The sequence below is a fragment of the Cajanus cajan genome, chromosome 2 (assembly GCF_000230855.2).
Source record: "Cajanus cajan strain Asha chromosome 2, NIPB_CcT2T_4, whole genome shotgun sequence".
NCBI lineage: Eukaryota > Viridiplantae > Streptophyta > Magnoliopsida > Fabales > Fabaceae > Cajanus > Cajanus cajan.
The window spans coordinates 14891562-14918741 of NC_138518.1; the positions used below are offsets into that span (position 1 = coordinate 14891562).

General features: G+C 34.1%; 2 protein-coding genes and 1 long non-coding RNA gene across 3 annotated transcripts; 2 read left to right on the top strand and 1 right to left on the bottom strand.

The window, feature by feature from the left end:
- The first annotated feature begins 1034 nt into the window (after positions 1 to 1034).
- LOC109807934 (ALG6, ALG8 glycosyltransferase family) lies at positions 1035 to 11698 on the top strand. The gene is made up of 7 exons (XM_020370667.3): positions 1035 to 1177; positions 1736 to 2169; positions 2758 to 2941; positions 3053 to 3160; positions 3855 to 4016; positions 10720 to 10972; positions 11070 to 11698. Exons 2-7 carry the CDS (start codon positions 1781 to 1783, stop codon positions 11516 to 11518), a joined length of 1545 nt encoding a protein of 514 aa, XP_020226256.2. The 5' UTR covers positions 1035 to 1177; positions 1736 to 1780; the 3' UTR covers positions 11519 to 11698.
- Positions 10560 to 24364, bottom strand: LOC109807089 (uncharacterized). The gene is made up of 3 exons (XM_083067966.1): positions 23725 to 24364; positions 23197 to 23309; positions 10560 to 11448 (listed from the first exon to the last, which is right to left on the bottom strand). Exons 1-3 carry the CDS (start codon positions 24019 to 24021, stop codon positions 11406 to 11408), a joined length of 453 nt encoding a protein of 150 aa, XP_082924092.1. The 5' UTR covers positions 24022 to 24364; the 3' UTR covers positions 10560 to 11405.
- A 319-nt stretch (positions 24365 to 24683) lies between these two features.
- Positions 24684 to 25336, top strand: LOC145954182 (uncharacterized). Its single transcript, XR_014431337.1, has 2 exons — positions 24684 to 24824; positions 25102 to 25336. It is a non-coding gene; the product is annotated as an uncharacterized LOC145954182 (long non-coding RNA).
- Positions 25337 to 27180: the final 1844 nt, after the last annotated feature.

The following is a 27180-nucleotide window of genomic DNA, read 5'->3' on the forward strand; positions in this document are numbered from 1 at the left end:
ATAAAAAACGATATTAACAAATATTAAAATTTTTAAATGGCTTAAATTATAAATTTTTTTTGAAACTTTTCAATTCATGAATTCTTAAATCACTTAAATTATTTCTAATTAAGAAATATTACGATATTAGTTATCATAAAAAATATTACCGTATTAATTAACATTAATAAAATATTTTATAATATTATTTACTCTAAAATATTATTATAATATTTTTTATTTACCCTAAAAAGGATAACATTTTAGTAATGTTAATAACTAATAATTAAAAGGTTTTAGTAACTAATAATATTATTTATAAAACTATTAATATTAAGTCACATGATACACATCTTTAGAATAAGAGAAATTGATGTTATATTTGTTCAACTTTTAAGAGTCTTACTGAAAGTCTAAATTATGAAATAATATTAGGCTCAATCTTAAAAATATATATAGAGTGTAGGTGTAATTTACTCTAATATTATTTATATAACTCAAAATCATTCTTAGAAATAAAAATAATAATTTTAAATTTTAAAAGGATGTAAAGAAAAATATTTTACATGACCAAAATCAAAATTTACTGGAGATCAAAAGTATTATATCATAACAAAAATGCTATTTAAAATTAAAAAAATAAAAAACAAAGAAATTTTTTTACAAGATTAAAATTAAAACTCGTTCATTTTTCAAGAAAAAAAATAATTTAAGATATGTTTTTAACAATATTTTCATTAATTCATATTCCAACATGCAATACATTAATTAATCATTTTTATTATTTACTTAATTATTATTACAATAAATAAGCGTACATTTATTCAATTATCGTAGGTTGAATTATTAAGTAGTCCTAAATTAAAATGTTTCAAATATGTTCCCAAGCTAATTTCTTTTAATTAGTTTTCCAGACTAAAAAAAATAGACTTTTGAAATTAGCTTTTGATAGTTTAAAATTGCCATAAAATAATAATTTACGATAATTTTAATTTTTTTTTTTACAAATTCAATTAAAAAAAATAAATAATCAAGAATCTCATTCAAAAAATTTGAAATAAAATTGAGTAGCTACACATTAATTTAACCATTACCTAGTCTTTCGACGTCGTTTTGCACCTTGGCTTTCTGAACTGCGAGTTTACCACAGAGACGCTGCTCTTACTGTCCCAATCTCCGGCCATACCCACCGCCGCAGGCAATTCTCTCTCTTTTTTTCTCAATTCTCAAATTAAACTCATTTTTTTTCCTGATTTTAAAATAATTCGCTTACAGATGCTATTGATTTATGAATCATGAATGTTTATTATTAAAATTTTAGATTCGATGGTGCTTGTATCAATTCAAATGCTTTTAATAATTTACAATGCTAATGTATGAGCATATGATGTTGGTAGTGGATTTTTGGTTTCTGTAATTCATGTTCTAATTACTAACTTCATCTTTTAAATTTGTATACTTGTATATGTCTACGTGTGTCTATTAGTTACTGATTGGACTGTAGAAGAATAGTTTGCATAATATATAAGACTTTAATTTTCATGCACCATGAGTGTGAATATTTTTGCATTTTCCACTAATTATAAATCATCCTAGGCATGATTTTTAAGACAATTATTATAAAAGTCAATAAACTTCTTATATACGGAGATCTGATTGAATGACAGTATAAAATTCTTTTACCGTGTGAATGTATTCTAATTAAATTCAATATATAATGGCTGATTGATTTTTTTTCTTTTGAATTTTCATTTAGTTTAAGGAATCGACCCAGTGAATGGAACTGAGCTGATTTTCTAAAATGGGGAAGGGAAAGAAGGTGAAAGACACTCCAAGTGACGATGATTGTTGGTGGTGGTTGGTTCAGAAAGGAACAACAGCTGTATTCATCACTGTTGGGTTGTTTGCATTGTTGGTCCGTGCAGCTGTGTCACTGCACCCTTACTCTGGTGCTGGCAACCCTCCAAAGTTTGGGGACTATGAGGCTCAGAGGCATTGGATGGAGATCACCATTAACCTTCCAGTTAGGGAATGGTATAGGAACAGCACCAGAAATGACTTGAGCTACTGGGGACTTGACTACCCACCTTTGACTGCGTATCAAAGTTTCATTCATGGGCTTTTTCTTAGATTCTTCCACCCTGACTCCGTTGCTCTTTTCACTTCCAGAGGTCATGAGTCCTATCTTGGGTGGGCATTTTACCCATTTTCCATTCTTAAGTTAACTGATGCTGTAAAATGGTATTTTGGTCGTTGGATTTTGGAAATGTACCTCACTTCCAATTTAGTCTCAATTTAAATCATGTTTGCAGTTCAGTGTTTGAATTACTTAAAGGACAAAATTTAGATGCAGTTTCTTAGTTTCTATTTTTCAATCAGAATTAGAGTTTTACTTTGGTAAAATGAAAGTTCGCATTAAAGGTTAGTATAAATTATCAATGTAAAATTCTAATTCTGATCGAAGAATAACACTAAAAGTAGATAAGAAATCACATCTAAGTTTTGTCTTTATTCAAACTCATTTATGTTAGTCTCTAGTAGAGATTGCAGAAGGAATAATGTAGAATGAGTTTGAATAATTTAAGGTCTGTCATTCTGTAATTTAATCAATGTGTGATTTAAAAATGGGGTGCATTTTTAAGGAGCAGAATGACAGTTTATCCATTTAGAATCCTATTAATGGATACAATTGGTTTACCTTCAATATAGTTGCTGAATAGTGAGTATTTTGACTTTGCTATTATTATTAATATTTTAAACTGTGGCTTACGTTTGCAGAAAATTGCTCATGAGGTGGACAGTGTTATCATCTGATGCCCTGATATTCTTTCCAGCTGTCCTGTATTTTATTATTGTTCATTACAATCAATCTTCAAGGAGCCGTAAAAGTGAATTAGCATGGCACATTGCAATGCTTTTGCTACACCCCTGTTTGATCTTAATTGATCATGGTCATTTTCAGGTTTCATAAGAAAATTCTTATGGTGTTCAATGCCTTTGGCTCTTTACGCATTTTTCAGTCACAGGTTTGGTAGTGACTTACTTTTGAATGTTGCATTTTGTTGTATTTCAGTTCAACTGCATCAGCTTGGGCTTTACTGTAGGAGCTATTGCTGCTATCCTCTCTGGGAAAGATTTTGTGGCTTCTGTTCTTTATTGTCTAGCTCTAAATCATAAACAGGTTAGTCTCTTTCATCATTGCATAGGTCTATTTTTCATTTGTTTTATTACTTCTAGCTTTTTTTTTTTATTTTTTATTTTACACAGTCTATGTAGTTTTATATGATTATTCAAGCCTATCCAGCTATTATTCAAATTTTTTGCATGCGCTTGTATTGTTATAGTATGCCTTTTCCTCTTAAAGACATTGTTATCATTTTGTCTGCTTGGTGCTTCATTCATTACTTGTATTATTTGTGGTGTTCACTTTAAGTCAGGATGTCAATTGGTTGGATCCTACAGATTATTTTTCCTTTTCTTGGTCGATTCTTATAATTTATTAATTAATTTTCATGTCCCAAATTGTATGCGGAATACCTGATATACTTATTAGCCTATATGCCAGTTTGAATCAAATAAAATTTCTAAATATTTTACAAGGCCAATTTAATGACTTAGTGACTTTGCTGTTGTCTTGTGTGGGTTATATTGAATAAATGACAATAATTTTTGGGTTGTGTAGTTGAATATGATCTTTAGTTGACAGAAACAAATAGTTGCCTTGGAAATAACAAATGGAGGTAATGGATTAGGTAGTCGTGCCAATTGATGAGCTAAGGCATAATGAACTATATTTGGATACATAATTACATACACTGTTTTTTGGCATTACTTTCCTTCAGGGAATGGTAACTATTTAATGAATGCTTTTCCAGATGAGTGCATATTTTGCACCTGCTTTTTTCAGCTATCTCCTGGGCAAATGCCTGAGGCGTAAACATCCAATCCTTGAGGTGTTGAAACTGGGGTTGGTGGTTTTAGGAACCTTTGCAGTTGTATGGTGGCCTTATCTGTATTCAACGCATTCCATTTTAGAGGTAACAATGTTGTAATTGCCCACTACAAAGTGTATTCTTATTCTTAACTTTTCATTTGTTTTATATTATTCTTACATGGAAGCTGTTAATATTACTTTTACTGTTGTGCTTCCCTTGAACAATGATTTTAGAAATTGTACTTTTCTTGATCTTCGTTAGATCGTGGACAAATTGAACTTTTTCATAGTTTTCCCTTTGCTTATGTTATTGATTCCACCTGTGTGAAATCAGGCTTGTGCTATGTGTTAGGCCTCTTATAAGAATATTATAAGAGGAGAGCTAAGACTTAGGTTTTATAATAGGACTGAATTGTTTTAGCAGTTATTGTTGTTTTAATTAGGCACTGGGTGCTATTAGTGGGGGCAAGCGTAACTGCCTCTAGGCAGTTATTAGCAGAATAAAAATAGCAGAAGAAGCAGGACAAAGGTTAGGCAGTTTTGGAGTAGTTTCGGGAAGGGAAAGACTAAGCTCTCGAACATCTTGTGAGGGAACCTTTGTACTCAAATCAGTTTACTAAATTTCCTATGTAATGTGTATTCTGTACCAGTTAAATTGAATAAAATTCAGTCCTTATTCTCATACTAGTTGGTGTCTATCAACTGTGAAACTGGATATGTATGCAACCTCCATTTATACAATGGAGGTGGGTGACAGAAGAAAGCTGGATTGTGAAGGGTTGTGTCCTAAATTGAAGTTGGAGATACAAAGTCTAAATGTTCAACAAGATTTATGTGTCTTTGATCTTGGAGGAGTGGATGTGGTGTTGGGAATGGAATGGCTTGCTAGTCTAGGAGAAATAAGAGCAAATTTTCGTGAATTAACTCTTAGAATTCCGATTGCGGACGAATATCACACACTGAAGGGAGACTCCAATTTAACGAGAGCTTTAGCTTCGTTAAAATCTATTGTAAAGGCTCTACGTGATCAAGGTCGTGGATTCCTAGTAACATACTGTCAGATGCAAGCTAAAAGTAGAGAACCAACAACTTGTCCCGCTTGGACAGAATTGATTTCGGAAGATTACGATTCAATCTTTCAAGAGCCATAAGGATTACCACCTCCCAGAAGGCATGACCATGGAATTCGATTGAAGGAAGGGTCTAATATCCCCAACCTCCGACCGTACAGGTACCCACACTATCAAAAGAATAAAATTGAAAGGTTGAAAGGTTGATAGATGATATGCTTAAATCTGGTATAATTAGACCTAGTGTTAGTCTTTATTCGAGTCCTATAATCTTGGTGAAAAAAAAAGATGGTCAATGGCGTTTTTGTGTAGATTACCGGGCTCTTAACAAGATTACTATACCAGATAAGTTCCCTATCCCTATTATCGATGAATTGCTTGATGAACTAGGAGGAGCCGTGATTTTTTCCAAGTTGGATTTACGATCCAGTTACCATAAGATTAGGATGAGAGAAGAGGACGTTCATAAAACAGCTTTTCGGACTCATGAAGGGCATTATGAGTTTGTTGTCATGCCTTTCGTGCTCACCAATGCACCTTCCACCTTCCACCTTTCAATCTCTTATGAATGAGGTGCTAAAGCCGTATTTGAGGAAATTTGTGCTTGTTTTCTTTGATGATATTCTAGTTTACAGTAAGGGTGAGGATGAACATCAGAGGCATGTACGGGCAGTTTTGGCATTATTGAGGGAGAACCAATTGTTTGCTAATAAGAAAAAATGTACTTTTAGCCAAACTCAATTGGAATACTTGGGTCATATCATTTCAGCAAAGGGGGGTGGCAGCAGATCCACGAAAAATTGATGCTATGTTAGATTGGCCAATACTTAAGGATATTAAAGCTTTGAGGGGATTTTTGGGATTGACATGTTGCTATAGAAGGTTTGTTAGAGACTATGGTAAGATAGCTAGACCTTTGACTCAACTATTGAAGAAGGATAAATTTCAATGGAATGCTGAAGCACAAGCTTCCTTGAACAAATTAAAACACCTTGTGGCCAAATTGCCTATATTGACCATCCCCTATTTCTCCAAAACATTTATTATCGAAATTGATGCATCAAACAAAGGGCTAGGGGCGGTTCTAGTGCAGGAGGTTAGGCCTGTGGCTTTCCTCAGCCAGACTCTATCTGATAGGGCCCAATCTAAGTCCGTATATGAGAGAGAATTAATGGCAATTGTGATGGCTGTACAAAAATGGAGGCACTACTTGTTGGGAAGGCACTTTATAATTCTGACTGATCAGAAGAGCCTTAAATTTATGACTGAACAACGACTAATGAGCAAGGAATACTTCAGGTGGACCTCAAAACTTATGGGTTTGGATTTTGAGATACGTTATAGACCAAGAAAGGAGAACGCAGTGGCTGATGCTCTTTCTAGAAAAATGACATTTTCTGCTTTGTCCTCAGTTCACTTTGAGCAAATAGAAGATTGGGAATCTGAAATTCATCAAGATCCTAAGCTTCAAGGGATAATTCATGATTTGATAAAAGATTCTAATTCCCATCTGGGCTATAAATTTCAGAATTAGAAGTTGTTTTATAAGGGTTGGTTAGTCCTTTCAAAAGGCTCTTCTTGAATACCCTTATTGTTACAAGAATTTCACAACTCTGCTATAGGGGGACATTCGGGTTTCTTTAGAACCTATAAAAGAATCTCTGAAGTTGTGTATTGGGAAGGCATGAGGAAAGACATCTAGCATCAGGTAGCTACGTGTGAGACGTGCCAAAGGAATAAATATCAAGCTCTATCTCTGGCAGGACTTCTTCAACCACTGCCAATACCAAATCAAGTGTGGGGCTGATATATCAATGGACTTCATTGAAGGGCTTCCCAAGGCTCAAGGAAAAAATGTCATCTTAGTAGTGCTTGATAGATTGAATAAATACGCTCATTTCCTTGCACTTAGTCATCCTTTTACTGCAAAAGAGGTTGCCAAAGTTTTTATTGTATCGGATCGTGACAAAATATTCCTAAGTCACTTCTGGTCAGAATTGTTCAAATTGGCCGACACTCGACTCAAGTTTAGCACTGCATACCATCCCCAAACAGATGGCCAAACTGAGGTGGTCAACCGGTGCTTAGAGACTTATCTGAGGTGCCTCACCGGAAATAAGCCTAAGTAGTGGCCTAAGTGGTTGAGTTGGGCTGAGTTCTGGTTTAACACCAACTACAACAGCTCTGTAAAATTGACTCCTTTCAAAGCATTGTATGGCTGCGAATCCACCCCATCTTCTGAAAGGAACCACTATTCCATCAACTGTGGAAGAGGTGAACATGATGACTTATGACCGAGATCAAATGTTACATGATCTCAAGGAAAATTTGGTCACAACCTAGAATCAAATGAAGAAGTATGTTGACCAATCTCGACGCCCACTATCCTTGGCTATTGGTGATTGGGTATATCTCAAGCTCAAGCCGTATAGGCTACGGTCATTGGCTCGAAAGAGAAATGAGAAGCTGAGTCTATGTTTTTATGGTCCTTATCAGATCACAAAACAAATTGGAGAAGTTGCTTTTCAGTTAGCCCTTCCACCAGAGAGTAAAATCCACCTTGTGTTCCATATTTCTTTACTCAAGAAGGCCTTCTCTCCCTCAGAAAATCCTCAACCTTTATCACCTATGTTGTCAGAAGAGTTGGAATTGCAGGTAACCCCAGCTGCTGTGAAAGCAGTGCGTAACACTGCTCACGGGACTGTCGAAGTGCTTATTCAGTGGACTGACCTGCCAGAATTTGAAGCCACTTCGGAACCAGTGGAAACCATCATGAAGCAATTTCCTTCTTTTCACCTTGAGGACAAGGTGACTCTTTTGGGGGGGGGGGGGAGTATTGTTAGGCCTCTTATAAGTAAATATTATAAGAGGAGAGCCAAAACTTAGGTTTTATAATAGGACTGAATTATTTTAGCAGTTATTAATTATTTTAGCAGTTATTGTTGTTTAATTAGGCACTAGGTGCTATTAGTGGGGGCAAGCGTAACTGCCTCTAGGCAGTTATTAGCAGAATAAAAATAGCAGAAGAAGTAGGACAAAGGTTAGACAGTTTTTGAGTGGTTTCGGGAAGGGAGAGACCAAGCTCTCGAACATCTTGCGAGGGAACCTTTGTACTCAAATCAGTTTACTAAATTTCCTATGTAATTTGTATCATGTACCAGTTAAATTGAATAAAATTCAGTCCTTATTCTCATACCAGTTGGTGTCTATCACTATGCTAAATTCCCCGTGATTGGGTTTTATCTTGAAGGCTACCGTAACTTGATTTTGTAATTGTAGTGACAGAAGATTTTTAATGATGATAGATAATTGAATATTTGTGCCGCAAGTGGCAAATATGACACAATCTAGTAGATTGTCTGATCATGTTCTCCAATTTCCAATCTATCTCGTAGGACCATATTATCTTCACTTTAAATGTGTATATTCCTGATTATGCCACATGGTTGTGGCATGTGTACCTTATGGTTGTGATATCAATGGATTATCCTCAATAATTATATAGTTTTCTGATTTGTATTCGAAATCTTTAGATATTTATTATTTAGTGATAGTATTTTCTCTTGATTCTGTCTGCTGAGTAGTCATTAATATACTAATTAATAATCATCCTGGTTCAGTTAAAAATGCACTCCAAGACTCCAAGTTGTATGTGTACAAAAGTAGTCAAAAAGTTGGACATAAGTTATTGAACAAGTAACATGAGCCTTGTATATCTCTATAAGAAGGGATGTTTCTATGCATTTTGAAGCATGAATGAAGTATGTATATGTCATTAGGTGAGTCTTTCAAACATAGAATCAGATTTATGAAATTTATAGATTAAAATCTCAACACTCAACAGTTGATCCTCAAATGCATAGCTCATATCTGGCTATATCTCCAATGTTGTGTAAACTGTTAAGTATATTGGAGTTCAGAAACTACTTATCATCCTCTTTTGTGTTGAGTTTGCTAGACAGTTGACAATAAAGTTGTTTGATGAGCATTGGATTTGTCCTCCCACTGAGATTTTCTTCTCTTTTGATTATCATGGTTTTGGGAAAACTAGTTGCATGTGTTCTTATATGGGCTTGAGGTTTATGTGGTTGGAGAAAATTGTTTCAACCGTGTCTTTGCATGTAAAATTTTTTGGGGATAGGAATCGTATGATACCTTTTCTTACTTCCTTGTGGGTCTATGCCTCTGCTTTCTTAAGTGGTGTCTATATATATATATATATGAGGAGGGTTCAAACGACACCGGTGTAACTTTTACTAAGTGTTACACCGCTCAATAACTTGATATTAAATGTGAATTTTGAAAATCTAACCGTTAGATTGAAAGTTCATATCTCTTAGATCATATATACAAAATTTTATATTAATCCAAGATGATTTGATACTTTATTCTTATAAAACAAAATTGACGTAATATATTCATTTCAAAATACACTAAAATATGAACACTTTGATTACCTTCAAGTTGTTGTTCAAATTTAACAAAATTTAATATATATGATCTAAGAGATATGAACTTTTAATCTAACGGTTGGATTTTCAAAATTCAAAATTAATATAAAGTTATTGAGTGGTGTAACACTTAGTAAAAGTTACACCGGTGTCGTTTGAACCCTCCTCATATATATATATATATATAAGGGATCCACTTACTCCAAGAGTAAGTCTTAGTAAACTTACTTCACTTAATAGCTGATCTTTTATATTAAATTTCAACAATCCAACCATTGAATTAAAAGTTTTTAATTTATAGATTAAGTTTACAAATTTTCAAAAAATTTGAAAATCATATGATAGTCCGTCATATAAATTCAAATCAACGTATAAAATATTTTTATGATTATTCGTTAATTGGAATTAATGAAACAAAATATTAAATAGTTTTTAAATTTTTTAAAAATTTGTAGACTTGATCGATGCATTAAAAAATTTTAATTTAACGACTAAATCGTTGAAATTTGATGTTGAATGAGTTATTAAGTAGAATAAGTTTGTCAAAATTTCCTCTTGGAGTACCTGGATCCCTTTATATGTGTGTGTATATATATATATATATATATATATTTAATATCTCCTGTTGAGTTTTTAATTTATTATTATTTCTTTTTCAGTGCTGTACTGATGTTAGGAGAATTCCTGATCCTCCTGCACTGTATTTCTCTTATAATTTTATATCAATGTATGTGGATGAAGTGGTAATTTAAATAATGTCCGTTTCCCTCATTGTATTCTTTATTTGCAATAGTAGGGAAATTTGCAATCACTTACTACATGATTAAAAATTATAATTTCTTTTCAACAAATTATTGACTTTAGTGGAAGAATCTCTATCATTCTTGAATTCTAGGCATGCTTACGAATTTGCTTGTGTTACCTTAAAACTTTTGTGTTTCTTTAATATTTTGTAAAAGCTCCACTAATTACAGGCTGCAGTTTAGAGAGTATCAATATTAAAAATTAATCTAGTCAAGTTTGATATTCATAGATGAATTTGGCTTAGTGAAAGTTTGCCAGTAAATTTAGGAATCTGAAGCCTTAAATGAGGTATTTGAAGTCGGTTGCTTGAGATGGAAGCAATAGGTCTAAATTTTGAGAGATATTAATGTAGATATGCCAGTAATATTAGTTTAAACCTAGCCGTTAATTGGTACATTAAATTAAACAATAGAAATGCCTTCTCAACTATTTTCTGATCCTTATAAGGACCCCTGTTATTTGCATGTGGCACTTGTAACAGGTCCTCTCTCGTCTTGCTCCATTTGAAAGGGGATTATTTGAGGATTACGTGGCCAACTTTTGGTGCGCCTCTTCAGTTCTCATCAAGTGGAAGAGATTGTTTACAACAGAGTCGCTGAAGCTTATCAGCTTCACTGCAACAGTTATAACCTGTCTTCCTTCAATGGTTCAACAAATAAAGTCTCCTAGCAGTAGGGGTTTCCTATACGCGCTGCTGAATAGTTCTTTCTCGTTTTACTTGTTTTCTTTTCAAGGTTGGTAGTATTTCCTTTCTTTCAGTTTCAGAGTTGTGGGAATTTTGTTGAGAAAAATCTTATGTGAAATTATCTGTTCCCCCTTTTGCCTTCACAGTGCATGAGAAATCTATTTTGCTGCCACTTCTTCCGGCAACCCTGCTGGCTATTGAAGAGCCATTTATGTTCAGGTGGTTCACGCAATTCGCCATGCTCTCCATGTTTCCACTAATATGTCGTGACAACTTGGTCGTTCCATATTTGGCTCTGCATGCTCTCTTTGTCCTGATTCTCAATGCACCTGGTCAACACAAAATTAAAGAGAGTAATTATTTTGTTAGTTATTTGGGATCAGCAACCATGCACCTTGTTTTATGTTGCTATTTTGTTCTTCACATAGTTTACTTGACCATGCATCCTCCTGAGAAGTACCCTTTCCTTTTTGAAGCAATAATTATGAATCTGTGCTTCTCTCAGTTTGTTCTCGTAACTCTTGGCTGCAATATAAAGCAGTGGCTGTTAAATAAACCTGTCAAATTAGAAGAAATAGAAAAGAAACTCATTTGACATTGGTTTCACTTTTTAGAGTTAGATATGGGTTGTACTTGTTACAGTTAGAGGTGGGGGTGGCATGTTTGATGCATTTTGGCAATGTTTTATAGAAAGTGAATTGATTGAGAGTTTTATCTGCATTAACCTCAACTGTAATGATTTTGTAATCTTTAGTCTGAAAGTGTTCGTTGCCCCACTTTGATTTGATTATTGTTTTTCCATGTCTATATTAGATTTTATTGGTGCTACAGATAAACCTTGCCACTATCTATTTGATAAGGATGCACAATTAAGTTGGACTATTTGCTTATTTTTTTTTCTTCTTAATTATGTTATTAGTATTAAATATTTACTAGTTTTGTCGATATTATCTACCTTTTTTGTATTTTTTTTAGTGCATACTAGGTTTTAAATCTGTAAAGGTGAAAGTAATTTCAATGAGTATATACACAACTGCGAGTCAATACTAAATTGCTCATTCCTACTATTTCATTAACCTTTTTATTATAATTATGGTCTCCTTTGGATTGACTTATTTATTTCTAAGGAGAAAAAAAAATAGTAAAATGAATTAAAACTTTTTTATAAGTCAAATTAAATAATGTATTTCAATTTATATAAAATTTCTCAAAAAGTTGTGTGTAAGTTGATTTTGATTTTTGGAAAATGCTTAATTTATTTTTCCTTATTTTTCTTTCTTCTTATGAATACTAAATGAAAAGCTTATCTAAACAAAACTTGTAATCAAATTCCATTCAGTATTGCATGCGATACTAACAATTGAGTCTTATTTTTTTAAAAAAAATAATATCTGAAGTATTTGTTTTTGTGTTTTTTTTTTCTTTCCATTTTGTAACATAAGTTTTGAGCTTTTATACAAAATGAAATTAATATATATTTTTTTAATTAGGCATTTGATTTAAATACTTTATTTTTGTTAATTTTTAATTAATATAATTCGAATTAGAGATAATGGGAAAATTATAAAGCTCAAGCCCAATATGATTACTATGGTTGGTCAGAACTTTTTTTTTTTTTTTTTTAAATATTTAATGTAACGATATTCTTATAACTTAAATTTGAGAGGACTCATCTTACTCTTTAATTACAAAAATTATTTTTACAATAATAAAATAATTTATTGTCTTACATAACATATATATGTTTTTATTTTAAAATTTAACTTTTTTTCTTCTTTTTCTTTTCTCTCAATTTAAACAACTTCAAAAAAATCTATTGTTATATTTATTTATTTATTCTTCTCTTTTCTTATATCTTTCTTCTTTGAATCCTACTTGTTCCCTCCTCTTATATTCACATAGAGCATTAATGTGTTTGCAGAATTAATGCCAATATAGAATAAAATATGAACATGTTTGGTTACCGTTTCTTCTTGTTCTAATCAAGTGTGTGGCTGAAGCAAGGTTTTTATTTTATTTTATTTTATTTTTTTTTTCTAACTAGACTTGGTAACTGTGCACGGTAAACATATTTTTAGTTTTTAATATTATAATCACATTAACATTCTTTCTACTTCACATTCACGTTTTTTTTATAGATAATATGCAGAAAAAAAACTTTTTATTATTATTTTATATTTGTGTGTTATTACTCATTTTATTTTGATATCTCAATTATATTTTTTTTATTCTTTTTCCATTTATTATACTTTCTTTATAACTTAAAAGTGATTATAACATTATTGAACGACTTTTATAAAATTTTATGTTTAAGATCTATTTTTTTAGATGATTAATAAAAATTAATATTTTTATTCTCTATAAACACAAATTAAAGTTTAAATTTTATAAATTTAATTTAAATAAAATTTTAACACTTTTAAAATAAGATTATTTTAATTTTAATTATTTCAATTTTAACTATTTCATTTTAATCATCTTAATTTTATTTATTTTTATTTTAGTCCTTCTAAATTTTAGTTGTTTTCATTTTAATCATTTTTTTTATTTTGATACTTATAATATTTACTTTTTCTATTTTGGTCCTTATATTTTTTGTTTTTACTTTTTTTCATTAGATTTACGTCAATCTAACATAAACAATGATAATAGTAAATAAAAAATTGCAGAGAAAAATAGAAAATACTTTACAAAGGTTAAAAAGTTATTTAAGCTATTTTTATTATGATTTATTATTATCATTTTTATTCAACAAAATATATACTTATGTAGTTGTTTGGCAGAGAGATTTGGCTTGGTTCTACATTAAAGGATCAGGGTATAGGTGGGTGCAAGGCATGAAGCTGCTTATCATTGATCAAGAGTGTTGGTTTGTATCCCTTAAACAAGTTGTTTAAGATTTGAATATTGACTTTGAATATGGAGTAGATCGTGTTGAGAATAGAATACTCATTTTGTGTGCTTTACGATCTTTGTAACACCTCAATTTTCATAAATTATATGAAGGTATTTTAGAAACTATTTTGACACTTAAATGTATTTTATAAATATTGTAGACACCTAATTTCGTCCGGGGCATACAAACAAAGAAATGGACTTCTATTATTAAAGAAAGGAGCTCCCAAAGCCTGGGAAAACATGATATGACATCAGAAGGTTCAAAGTCCAATAAGGATGATTTAGTAGCCTAGAACGAGTCGTTCCAAACTATTAAAAAGACCTATAAACCCTAGATTGGAACGGGCCGTTCCAACACAAGCTGTTATGAGTAAAATTCGAATCTAGAATGGGCCGTTCCAGATTCACATTTTACCCATAACGGAATTGCCTAGAACGGGTTGTTTCGAATCCGGAACGGACCGTTCTGGTCAGTTCTGACGTCTATAAATAGGTGCGTCAGATACTGCTCTCAGGGGCCAGAAAATTCATCAAGAACTCCTTATAGCTTGAATTTTCTCTCTCTCTGTTTCTATTTCTTGATATCTGTGAGATATTTGTGTAGTGTAAAAGGTTGTCACAAAGCACCTAAAATCTTCATAGTTGAAGATCTAATAAAGCTTGCTACGAGTTATCAGGAGTTAGAAAGTTACTTGAGGCTACCAAAAGTATTTCACGCTTCTGACTTCATTTTCCTTTCTACGCTCTTTAAAGACCCAAGGATAACTAAGAGAAGGAGACCAACGAGATTTTGCTCTAGCTTCATCTTTTGCTTATCAAGTTAAGGGGGGGAGTGAGAAACCTCACTCGGGGGTGTGGGAATAATTGTTGGGTAGCAAGATTAGCCCCCAATCCATTGTTTGACAAGAACAGACACTTTATGAAAGTTTTCTATTTCGCTTTCTGATTGTTCTGTTGTGTTCCTTGATGATTACTGAGCATGAATATGTTTAATTTTGAGTTTGAATATGTTTTGATATGAATTAGAGTGATCTATGGGTTCCTATGGGAAACCCGTGAGAAACAGGCAAAATTTGAATCTTTTCTATTTTGCCTTCTGAGTTTTCTGTTGTGCTCCTTGATGATTACTGATCATGAATATATGTTTAATTTTGAGTTTGGATATGTTTTGATATGAATTAGAGTGCTCTATGGAGATTATGTGAATATGATGAGACAATGTCAAAAGTGAATATGAGATATGAAATATGATGATATGTGACAATGAGACATGATATATGAGTAACTATGACAAGTGAAATGATGAGTCCATGAGTTTGTGAATGTGTGACATGCATCATATGCATTTATGTGACGGGGTACGATACGGAGTACACCGTTAAGGAAGGCCCTCCAAGTGTGAAACATCTTGGAGGAGTCTTAGGGGATAGTGCAGTTTGGAAGGCCCAGTTCTGCCCATTTGTGTGCATAAGACGTATCTTGCACAACTTCACTATCCCGACGTGACCCTAGCAGTACATCCTTCTAGTTGAGAGTGGACGGTTGAGCCGGAATGTACTCCTAGACTACTCCAAGTATGTTGCTTCGGCAACATACCACGTGATATGTGATTTGAGACACGTGGCTGGCGCCACATGCATGCATTTATGAGTCTAGTCCATGAAATCATTGTATGAAAAATGAGTGTATATGTGATACCAATTGTGTATATGTGTTTTCTATATGTGATTGATGCTTGTGACTTGTATATTTGTTGTGTGTGTGCTGTCTAACTGTTATTTTTACACCTGAAACTGAGTGAGATGTTTCTCACTCCCCTGTTTTCTCTATGTGTATTTTTATTATGTTGTAGGTGATCATCAGTATGAGAATGTTGGTGATGGCTTAGGATTCAATTGGGAGTGCTCTGATAGGATATGTGACATCGGGGCATAGTTAGGACTAGTTTAGGACTTTAGTTTCTTTCTTGCTTGGAAAACCTTTAACTTTATTTCTTTTGTAATTTCCGCAAGTGAACTACGATTATGTATTTGAATGTGAATCCTTTACCTATTTGCTAATTGAGAAAGTTTTATTCATTCAAATTTTATCTTACAATTATTTTGTATTATGTCGGGGTAGAGGGTGTCACATTTAGTGGTATTAGAGCCAGGTTGATTCAAACCGGACATGTGTGTTATGTGCTTATCATGATTCTATTGTGTACTCTGACAATGTTTTGCTTGTTGTGTACTTTGATGATTCTTTGCTTTGTGATGATAATGATGATGATGATGTTCTCTTTGTGTTGTTGTTGTTGTGTTTAATTAGGTGTTTCTCTTCTTAGAATAGGGTTGATTGACATGATATAGCTTAACTGATCCTATTATATTTATTTTCTTCATCCTCATGATTGCTTATTTATTTTGATACTTCTTGCTTACGTAAGAAGTAGTGGTTGGGTGGTATCGCTCGCGTTGTGAGCATATGTGTAAGTAGTAGTGGACGAAGCACCGTGTTAATCAACTAGAACTATTGGAGTACTGGATGTGGTTGAAACATATTAATTTGTTGAGTGTATTAAAAGTTTATTGTCAATGGAATTTTTGAAACCTATAGTTATAGAGATTGAATCGAAAGAGGTTATATGTTGAGAATTGGAGTTTTGAGTGTTCTTGATGAAAGACCGAGATGTTGGTGATTTCTTTGAGTTTTGATGCTTGAATGCTAACCTTTTTATGAGTTAGGTTGCATGAGGATTTTTGATGGAGGACCATCCTTGGAGCTTCATATGGGACCCATCACTAGGTCCATGGCTAGGAGATTGGAAGAAGATAGGGGAACTAACACCCTAGAGACATGCTTCTCATGGCTAAAGTATACTAATCATTCTCCTAAACCTTGTTAGTATGGAATTTATTTTTTATGCCTATTTTTCCCTTGTCTTTAACTTTCCATTTTTACCCACGTATTTTGGGTATCTTAGACATAGGATTTATTTTACTTGTATTTCCCATTTTACCCTTGTATTTTGGGGTGCCTTAGTCATAGAATTTATTTTTACTTGTATTTCCCATTTTACCCTAGTATTATGGGGTGTCTTAGATTATAGGATTTTATTTTGGACTAGGATATCTTATTAGCGTGAGACATAGGCCTAGACGTATTTTTGGTGAGCATTGGATCTATTTTGGACTTGGAAAGGCTTAGGCCCAAGAGGAGCGCACCTCGGTTGCATGGTCTTATCATGCACCTAGTTGTAGCATAACCAAGCCAAAGATTCCATCTTTGGCCACCAAGTAGGTGTCACATTAGAGTTGCATGTGGCATGAATTTGTGTTGCATTTCCATTACATTTAGCATGGAAATGTGCACACTTTATGACCTAGCCGTCACCCTAAATGTGTGCCCACCACCTCACACCATAATCTATATATACCCTAGGTATTGCTTCATGTAATCACTTTGGATATTGAATATAGAGAGAGCCTTTGTGCCTTTTTATCATCCTTAGTCTCCATTGGCTAAATTCGGCCACCACCATACCTATCTCCTCCCTTAAGAGTAAACCCTAGAAGTGACCTTCATCACCCATGGAGTGAGCCAAACCTAGAGTACCCCTCTCAAACCTTTCATCAAACACCTTCACCCCATACTCCATTTTCGTCCCACCTTCCATCAAAGATGCCCTTGAAGAACCTTGATCCAAGGAGTCAAGGTATCCTTTGCCATTGATCATCATCTCTTCATCAATGCAAGCATGGATGCCATCAATTTTATTTCAGTTTCTAAGTCTTTTGTGTTGAATATGTGAGTTGTTTTGGTTTAGGATTGTAGGGAGAAGCTTAGATAGGGGTTTGGAAATGTTTAAAGGTATTTTCGTGGCCTTAGATTTTGGTACACTCTTTTGTTGTCTGATATAGGGGATGTTTTCGCTGCCGTTTTGTTGTGCCAGTATGAGTACTTTATTGACAGAATAGGTTTTTATGGTCTTCATAAAAGTTGTAGCCTTGGATGTTATCTTTCCAATAACACCAAAATCAGGTAAAAAGAAGGTCTATAACTCCAGTTATGGCTAATTTAGCAAACAAAGGTCTAGCTGTTAGCGCTGATTATATTTGTTACATTTTTTGAAATTTTTAGCTAAGTAGATGATCTTTTTAGAATTTCATGTCTTCATAAGAGTTGTATATTATTCTCTTAGATTTATTTTGAGATATGTTTGAGCTTATTTGGATGAGTACAACTCTCTGTATGTTATTTTCTTTAACAGTTGTTGAAGGGAGATGTATGTTGTCATGATGTTTTTGAGTTGTTAGGCAATGCAAGGAGGAAAAATGATTTGGTTATGATGTTCTGAGGCGTTGTCATGTGGATTGAAAGGTTGTTTAAGGTTGTATGATTCTATGTGGTAAAGTTGGTTCATGTACATGCTATATGGAGTAAATGGTGATTGATTTATACATTCTTATGGATGGTATATATATGAATGTTTAAAGTAGGTATTCTAATATGATTTGATATATGTGTATGTTGATATGAGGATATATGACCTTATGAATCAATTAGTGGATGTTTGTGTGTTTAGTAAGATTGACATTAGGGTGTGATATCATCATATTAAAGTTGTGGGTGAAGATATATCCAAGACAATTTCATGCTAAGTTATCTAAGTATGATTTTTGATTGTATGATGTGAGTTTTCTAGGTCCTATAAATTCTAGTAGAGGTATAACATAGATCTATCTAAGGGAAAAGTTGTGCTTAAATGCGAGATACCTAAGTCAATTAGTGAGGTTATGAGTTTTCTTGGGTTAGTTCTTTATTATTGGAGATTTATTGAGTAAATTTATGAGATAACATTACCTTTGACAAGATTGACTAGTGTTAATATTACCTGATGGAATAACACTAAGGCCGAGAAGACCAAGAGGTGATATACTAAAGGAGGCAAGAGGAATGGGATAGTGAGGCCATTTTTGGACCTTAGCTCCTATGTTTTTTTAGCATTTATTTTATTTCCTATTCTACCCTTGTATTTTGGGGTATTTTAGTCATAGGATTTATTTTCTTTGTATTTCCTATTTTACCCTTGTATTATGGGGTGCTTTAGATGATTAGGTTTTTAATTTGGGCTAGGGTATTACACTAGAAGGGTGACACATTTTTGGTGAGTTTTGGATCTATTTTTGGTGATAGAAAGGCTTAGGCCCAAGTGGAGGGCAAAGGTTGCATGATCATATCATACACCTTGATGTAGCCAATCTAGACCCATAGATTCCAAACTTGGTCACCAAGTAGCATCTAGGGTTCATTTGGCATGTCATTTGGAGTGCATTTGCCTTGTGAATTTCGGCCATGCACACTCCAAATGCAACCCTAGATGCCTCCCCTCCTATAAATACCCAACACCCCACCACTTGTAAATACTTTGGATTATATGAATTTGAGTGAGCCTTTTGTGCCTCAAATCCTCTTCCTTAGTCACTAGGTTAGTTTCGGCTAGCCACCTTCATTCTCCACCCTTGGAGAGTGAAACCCTAGATTGGCCTCCATCTACACTTGGAGTGAGCCAACCTTGAGCATTCATACACCATTCACCATACACTTCCGCCACCTACAACCATTTCACGCCTAGCTTCCCTTGTCACCATAAACCTCCCTTTTGTCTACCCTTTGGTGAGCCTAGATCATGGGCAAGGTGTCTCCCTTCATCACACTATCATCAACCATGGAAGGAGGGACTCCATCATTACCGGATTTTAGTAAGCCTTTTGTGGTATATAGTAGTGCTTCTAAGATGGGTTTGGGTGGAGTGTTGATGCAAGAAGGAAAGGTAGTAGCTTTCGTTTCTAGGAAATTGAAAATTCATGAGAGAAATTACCTTACCCATGACCTTAAGTTAGCGGTTGTAATATTTATACTAGGATTTGAAGACACTACCTATATGATTCTAAGCTCGAGGTATTTAGTGATCATAAAAGCCTTAAATATTCGTTTGACCCGAAGGAGTTAAATATGAGACAAAAGAGATAGTTCAAATTTCTTAAGGACTAGGATTTTAATCTTAGTTGTTATCTGGGTAAAGCCAATGTGGTGGTCGATGCTTTGAGTAGGAAACCTCTACATTTAACTTCCCTTGAGATTAGAGAGATGGACCTTTTGGCTCGGTCTAAGGATTTAAGTTTGACTTGTGAGATTACTCCTATTAATGTGAAACTAGGTATGACTCGAGTAACGAATGGATTGTTGAAGAAAAATGGAGAAATATAATTAGTTGATTCATTTTGGTGACAAGACTTGGAGACTGAGTATGAGTACGTAGTGAACTTACACTTAAGCGCTTAATCCTTGGAGAGGGTCATAAAAGTAAAAATAATATTGTGGCATATGCCTTGATTAGGATGACCATTCACCTATCATCTTTGATGATTTAAAGGTTGGATTTTATTGAAGAGTTTAGAGACTTAAGCTTGGTGTGTGAGCTTACCCTTAGGAGCATTGAATTGAGTATGTTGAAAGTGACTAGTGAATTAACGGATGAGATTAGAGAAGTCCAGGAGTTAGATCCTTTCTTAGTGAACCAAGCGAAGAAGATTAATACGAGTATATATAGTCCTTTTCGAGTGGGAGTTGATGGTGTTTTGGGGTTCAAGGATAGAATCTATGTGCCTAGTAATCCTAAATTAAGGAAGATTATCTTAGAGGAAGGACATAGGAGTACTCTTAGTATTCATTTGGGATCAACTAAGATGTATTAGGACCTTAGGAAGATGTTTTGGTGGCTTAAGGTGAAGAGAGAAGTAGAGGAATTTGTGTACTCGTGTTTAGTATGTCAGAAGCCTAAGTTAGAATGCCAGAAACCTTTAGGAATTTTGCAGCATTTAGACGTCCCAATTTGGAAGTGAGATGGTGTATCGATAGACCTTGTTGTAGGTTTTCCTTGGACACTTAAGAAATTTGATTCCTTTTGGTTTATAGTGGATATACTCACCAAGTTTGTCCACCTTACTCTTGTTAATATTAGATATTCTTTAGAAAGATTGATAGAGTTGTACATCAGTGAGATAGTGAGGTTACATGGGTTTTATTACAAGTATAGATTTTGATAGGGGATTGAGGAGAGTGCGACCTGGGAATTTGAGAGCCAGATGCGAGAGTACCCGATGCTACTCTCAGCAGGTAAATTTCGGGAACAAAATTTCAAAAATAGGGGGAGAGTTGTAAGAACCCTATTTTCATAAATTATATGAAGGTATTTTAGAAGCTATTTTGATACTTAAATGTATTTTATAAATATTGTAGACACCTAATTTTTTTCGGGGTATACAAACAAAGAAATGGACTTCTATTATCGAAGAAAGGAGCTCCTAAAGCCTGGGAAAACAACATGATATGACATCAAAAGGCTCAAAGCCCAATAAGGGTGATTTAGTAGCCCATAACGTGTCGTTTCAAACTACTAAAAAGGCCTATAAATCCTAGATTGGAACGGGCCATTCCAACTTAGGCTATTATGAGTAAAATTCAAATCTTGAACGGGCCATTCCACTTTGGGAACGAGACGTTCTAGATTCACATTTTACCCATAAAAGAATTGCTTAGAAAGGGCCATTTCGTATCTAGAATGGACCGTTCTGGTCAGTTCTGACATCTATAAATAGGTGCGTCAGATATTGCTCTCGGGGGCTGGAAAATTCATCAAGAACTCCTTATAGCTCGATATTTCTCTCTCTCTTTGTTTGTATTTCTTGAGATCTATGAGATATTTATGTAGTGTGAAAAGTTGTCACAGAGCACTTAAAATCTCCATAGTTGAAGATCTAATAAAGCTTGTTACGAGTTATTAGGAGTTAGGAAGTTACCTGAGGCTACCAAAAGCATTTCATGCTTTTAACTTCATTTTCCTTTCTACGCTCTCTGAAGACCAAGGAGAACCAAGAGAAGGAGACCAACCAGATTGTGCTCTAGCTTCATCTTCTACTTATCAAGGTAAGGGAGAGTGAGAAACCTCATTCGAGGGTGTGGAAATAATTGTTGGGTAGCAAGATTGACCCTTAATCCCTTGCCTGATAGAAACAGTCACTTTATGAAAGTTTTCTGTTTCGCTTTCTGATTGTTCTGTTGTGTTTCTTGATGATTATTAAGTATGAATATATGTTTAATTTTGAGTTTGGATATATTTTGATATGAATTAGAGTGCTCTATGGGTTCCTACGGGAAACCCTATGAGAAACAGACAAAATTTGAATGTTTTCTGTTTTGCCTTCTGAATTTTCTGTTATTCTCCTTGATGAATACAGAGCATGAATATATGTTTAATTTTGAGTTTGGATATGTTTTGATATGAATTAGAGTACTTTGTGGAGATTATGTAAATATGATGAGACAATGTGAAAAGTGAATATGAGATATGAAATATGATGATATGTAACAATGAGACATGATATATGAGTAACTATGACAAGTGAAATGATGAGTCCATGAGTTTGTGAATGTGTGACATGCATCATATGCATTTATGTGCACTACTACAGGATGCATATTCTACATCGGTTCTACAAGGTCATCTACATCAGTTCTAAAATCGATGTAGAATAGAGCAACTTAGAAAATTTATACCATTTTACATTGATTTCAGAACCGATGTAGATTTATACAAAAATTTACATCGATTCGCACAAAAACCCATTTAGATTTACGCATAAATTTACATCTGTTCTCTAGAGAACCGATATAGATTGTATTTTTTTTATAAAATAAATATGCTCATTTTTAGATTTTTTTTTATTACTTGTAATGAACATATATATAAATATTTCAAACAAATTTTTCATACATAAATGTAAGTTCAGAAAAATAAACCATCAACTACATATATTTATAAGTGAGTATGCATTCACAAGAACAAAACAACACGTCTTGGGAAACTTTATAAGAGAACCAGCAGTGTGATATGTGCAGAGTTACAACATACTGAATACAAATACGATATTAAGGAGAGCCCAGGTCCGGTGATGCATTGCCCATTCATCATCTATAACTAGAAGATTCCCAATCCCATAGCTTTGACTAGCCATTAAAATGATATTAAATAAAATTTTAATTTCAGCGGTGGTTCCCAACAGAAAAAGGAAAAATAAATCAAGCCTTTGATTTTAATACATTGAGACAAGCCAAACATTTTACTGAATTTCCAAGGCTTTTACATAGCCTAACCAGCTCATCCTAGTCAAAGGCATCTTGATTTTCACAAAATCATTTACTTAATTAAGATACAATATGCACCCTTTATTTATTATTATAGTTTCCTCAAAAGAATTAAAGCAATCTCTCTACGATGAACATATTTGAAACGGGGAAAATAAACATCTTAGTCATCGGTCTCATACTTACCACTTAATTTGTTTGATTTCGAGCAACAATGTGTATGGCCTTGCTACTCCAGTCAAGATTCCACCATCCATCCACATTGCCATCATAATGGAATAAAATAATTGTAAAGTTTTCTGGAAGAAATTGAAATAAATGAAATTAGATAAAAAATGTTGATTCCAATAATTTGGATAGTCTAAGCAATGATAAAATATATAGCATTGCATAATTTGGCCTCAGTAACAAATTCGACTAGTCAAAGCAACAAATTTGAAGTTATCAAATTCTAAGTTCTAAAGAACAGCACAAAATATATAGGTATCCAAAATTGAAAATCATTAGTCCAAAATATCATGGAAGATTCAACTCATCCCTCAACCCCCTTAAGTAGTTCCTCTTGGTTTTCTTGTGCAGAGTGAGACTCAAAAGCTCGTGTAGAACCCCAACAACACGCTTCTCCATTAAGTCACTATTGGGGTGAATCTTGGAGGAGTCGAAATAAAGAGAGAGATAGGGAAGCTTCTGGAACTCCTCTAGCCACGCCCTAACCTTTTTTTGAGCACCGTAGCCCCTCAGAAACTTCATCGGAAAAGCCAACGCTGATTGCCCCCGCTTGAATTCCTGGTAGTGGGTCCCACCCTCGTTGCTCCACTGCAAAGCGGGAAACGTGAGTTCCTCTGGCCAGCGCGTTAGTTTAAGCGAAACGACGCTGTTGGGGGAGTTCAAGAATTGGAAGGTGTTAGGGTATTGTGGAACTAGGGTTTGGTGGATGGTGCCGGGTAGGCCAAGGTCCCACTTGAGCACGTGGAGAGAGTGGAGGGGAAGGGCGCGTGAGTGGGTCATCATGAGGAGCTTGGAGAGGTTGTTGACGACGTCGTTTTGGTGCGTTTGGTGGAGAGCAAGTTTCTGCGAGTGGAGGAGTTGCACGGTGTCGGTGAGGTAGAAGCAGGGGAGGGAGGGCCAGCGGGGGTGGGGGAACTCGTGGAAGAGGGTGGGGTAGTGGCGAAGGAAGCGGAGGACAGGGATAGTGAGGCCGAGGAGCTTCTTCTAGTCGGTGACAGAGTTGGAAGTGAGGAAGGCAGTGGAGGAGCGGACGATGGCGTCCTTGAGGAGGCACTCAACCTTGAGATCTTGTGGGAGGAATTAGGGTTTTGAGAAGGTTCAATTGGGGTTTCATTCTGAGGGTAGAGAGAGTAGCAAACACAAATGACGCGCAACATATTTTTCAGATTTGAATTCTACATCGGTTACTATCAAAATCGATGTAAAATTCTTCATATTTACATCGTTTCTCTACTAAATCGATGTAAATATGTTTATATTTTTCACTTAATTACACAAATGTCACCGCATTCTTCTTTTACATTGTTTCTACTTAAACCGATGTAGATGTGACGATGTTGAACAATTTTTTTTGTAGTAGTGGTGACGGGGTACGATATGAAGTACACTGTTAGGGAATACCCTCCAAGTGTGAAACATCTTGGAGGAGTCCTAGGGGATAGTGCGATTTGGAAGGCCCAGTTCTGTCCGTTTGTGTGCATGAGACGTATCTTGCACGACTTCACTGTCCCGACGAGACCCTAGTAGTACAGCTTTCTAGTTGAGGGTGCACAATTGAGTCGGCATGAACTCCTATACTACTCCAGGTATGTTGCTTCGGAAGCATACTACGTGATATGTGATTATGAGACACATGACTGGCGCCACATGCATGCATTTATGAGTCGAGTCCATGACATCATTGCTTGATAAATGAGTGTGTGTCATACCAATTGTGAATGTGTGTTGTCTATATGTGACTGGTGCTTGTGACTTGTGTATTTGTTGTGTGTGTGTTGTTTAACTGTTATTTTTACACGTGAAATCGAGTGAGATGTTTTTCACTCCCCTGTTTTCTCTATGTGTATTTTTATTGTGTTGCAGGTAATCATCAACATGAAGATGTTGGTGTTGAGGCTTAGGCTTCAATTGGGAGTACTTTGATAGGATATGTGACATCGGGGCATAGTTAGGACTAGTTTAGGACTTTAGTTTCTTTCTTGTTTAGAAAACCTTTAACTTTATTTATTTTGTAATTTTTGCAAGTGAACTATGATTATGTATGTGAATGTGAATCCTTTACCTATTTGCTAATTGAGAAAGTTTTTATTTATTTAAATTTATCTTACAATTATTGTATATTATGTCGGGGTAGAGGGTGTCACAATCTTCAACATAGATTTACTATTACTTCTAACAGTGGATACTTAGTATCTATATTATAATCATTAAAAAAAATGGTGGAGAGGAATCTACAAGTTTCTTATAACGACTCGATAGGTTACTACACTTAGTATAGTTCAGTAACTATGCAACGAGAAGATTTAACAAAATCAACTAACCTAAGATTATCATGCAAATATCACTTGGTCATTCATGTGTGAGATACATGTATAGGGTAGAAAACTTCAAATATTTCCTGGGCATCAATGGGAAAACAGAAATCCCCTTACGGGGTTACATATATACTTTGTAAATATATACAAATACATCAACTACATCATTGTGTGCAAAATAAGACTAATTGTTATTCAAGTGACTATACACAACAAAAACTACGATAGAGCAGTGTCACCACAAAACCGATCATCTCCAACATAACCCTCCAAAACTTTAGACAAGTTACTCCTATTAATTTTGCTCTGCTCTTATACTAAGTATGATAATTGTAATTCCAATCATAAGGAAAAAAAGAGTAAACTTGTGAAAAGAATCAACATATTAATCACAATTAAGTAACTTACAACAATACTACATAGACATCTCACTTTAATCCTTAATGCAACTTAACATAACTTTCATCAAATCAACAATACAACACATACAACTTAAAACGTAGGACAACTTAATAAATTCATCTCAACAACATGTTCAACACTTCAACAATATACAATAAATGCATTGTCACGCTTATCAACTAAGAAAATCTCCTACAACAAAGGTGTATAATTTAAGTAGCTAGACCCTATCGAATCACAACATCTGACCTATCACAACTTGGTCAAGTATAGACAACCCTGAGCCTTAAAAATTGTCAGGTTTACAACTTAAACTTGATTTCTCAAGTTTCACAACTTAAACTAGGAAGTCTAGTATTACTATTAGGGTACAACATCTTGAGTATAAGTTTACCATGACATTAACTTGCAACATTAAGTCTCCTATGAGATTAGTCCACCGACTACCTTCTAAATACTATGCCATTCCACTATTTAGTTAAGGACTATGTCCTCAACCTTGTACTTTATTTGGTTGATCACTTTATACATGTATTCCTTGACTTTACCCCCATACGAATACCACATAAAACCTAGAGGAGACAACTTAAAATAACAATCCATTGAAAAACCAACTTACTTACTGAAAGATTCTCAACTAAGCTCTCAGAGCACCACAATTAATATTCACACAATGAAATATTTTAATTTCGAAAACATCTTTTACTCTCCTCTAGTTTTTATATATCTTAACAAAGACATGTATTTGTACCACATGCCTAACATCTTAACAACTTCATCAAGTATAACATCATACAACTTTAAAACTTAATAATCTATTAACTTACAACTTAACATCTTCATCAAGTATAATATCATACAACTTTAAAACTTAAGAATCTATCAACTTACAACTTAACATCATATACATCATTACACAACATATCAACTTAAAATATAATGGTTTATTATCATATCATCTTCATTATATTTAATCATCATTTTTCAATCATAAAATGTAACCACCCGCCATGACTGATACACTTCATGGAAATCCTCAAATAGTAGCAAAACTACTTACATGCTTAAAATTTTATACTCACTCTACATGGATATGCACATTATGACAAGTATATAAGTATATAAGTATAAAAGCAGCTAAGAAAAAACTCTATAAACATATACCATATATGTATAGTCATCCAATATAAAATAGTATAAAATCCTAAGTGTCAATCAAGCACTA

What these genes read in the sequence shown, in the direction of transcription:
- LOC109807934 (XM_020370667.3), top strand. Translation starts at nt 1,781, where the DNA reads ATGGGGAAGGGAAAGAAGGTGAAAGACACTCCAAGTGACGATGATTGT. An exon ending in GGTCATGAGTCCTATCTTGG is followed by an intron (nt 2,170 to 2,757) that starts GTGGGCATTTTA and finishes TTACGTTTGCAG; the next exon opens with AAAATTGCTCATGAGGTGGA. An exon ending in TTGATCATGGTCATTTTCAG is followed by an intron (nt 2,942 to 3,052) that starts GTTTCATAAGAA and finishes GTTGTATTTCAG; the next exon opens with TTCAACTGCATCAGCTTGGG.
- LOC109807089 (XM_083067966.1), bottom strand. Translation starts at nt 24,021, where the DNA reads ATGATGACCCACTCACGCGCCCTTCCCCTCCACTCTCTCCACGTGCTC. An exon ending in GCTACGGTGCTCAAAAAAAG is followed by an intron (nt 23,310 to 23,724) that starts GTTAGGGCGTGG and finishes AATTTCTTCCAG; the next exon opens with AAAACTTTACAATTATTTTA. An exon ending in GAAATCAAACAAATTAAGTG is followed by an intron (nt 11,449 to 23,196) that starts GTAAGTATGAGA and finishes TTTATATTGCAG; the next exon opens with CCAAGAGTTACGAGAACAAA.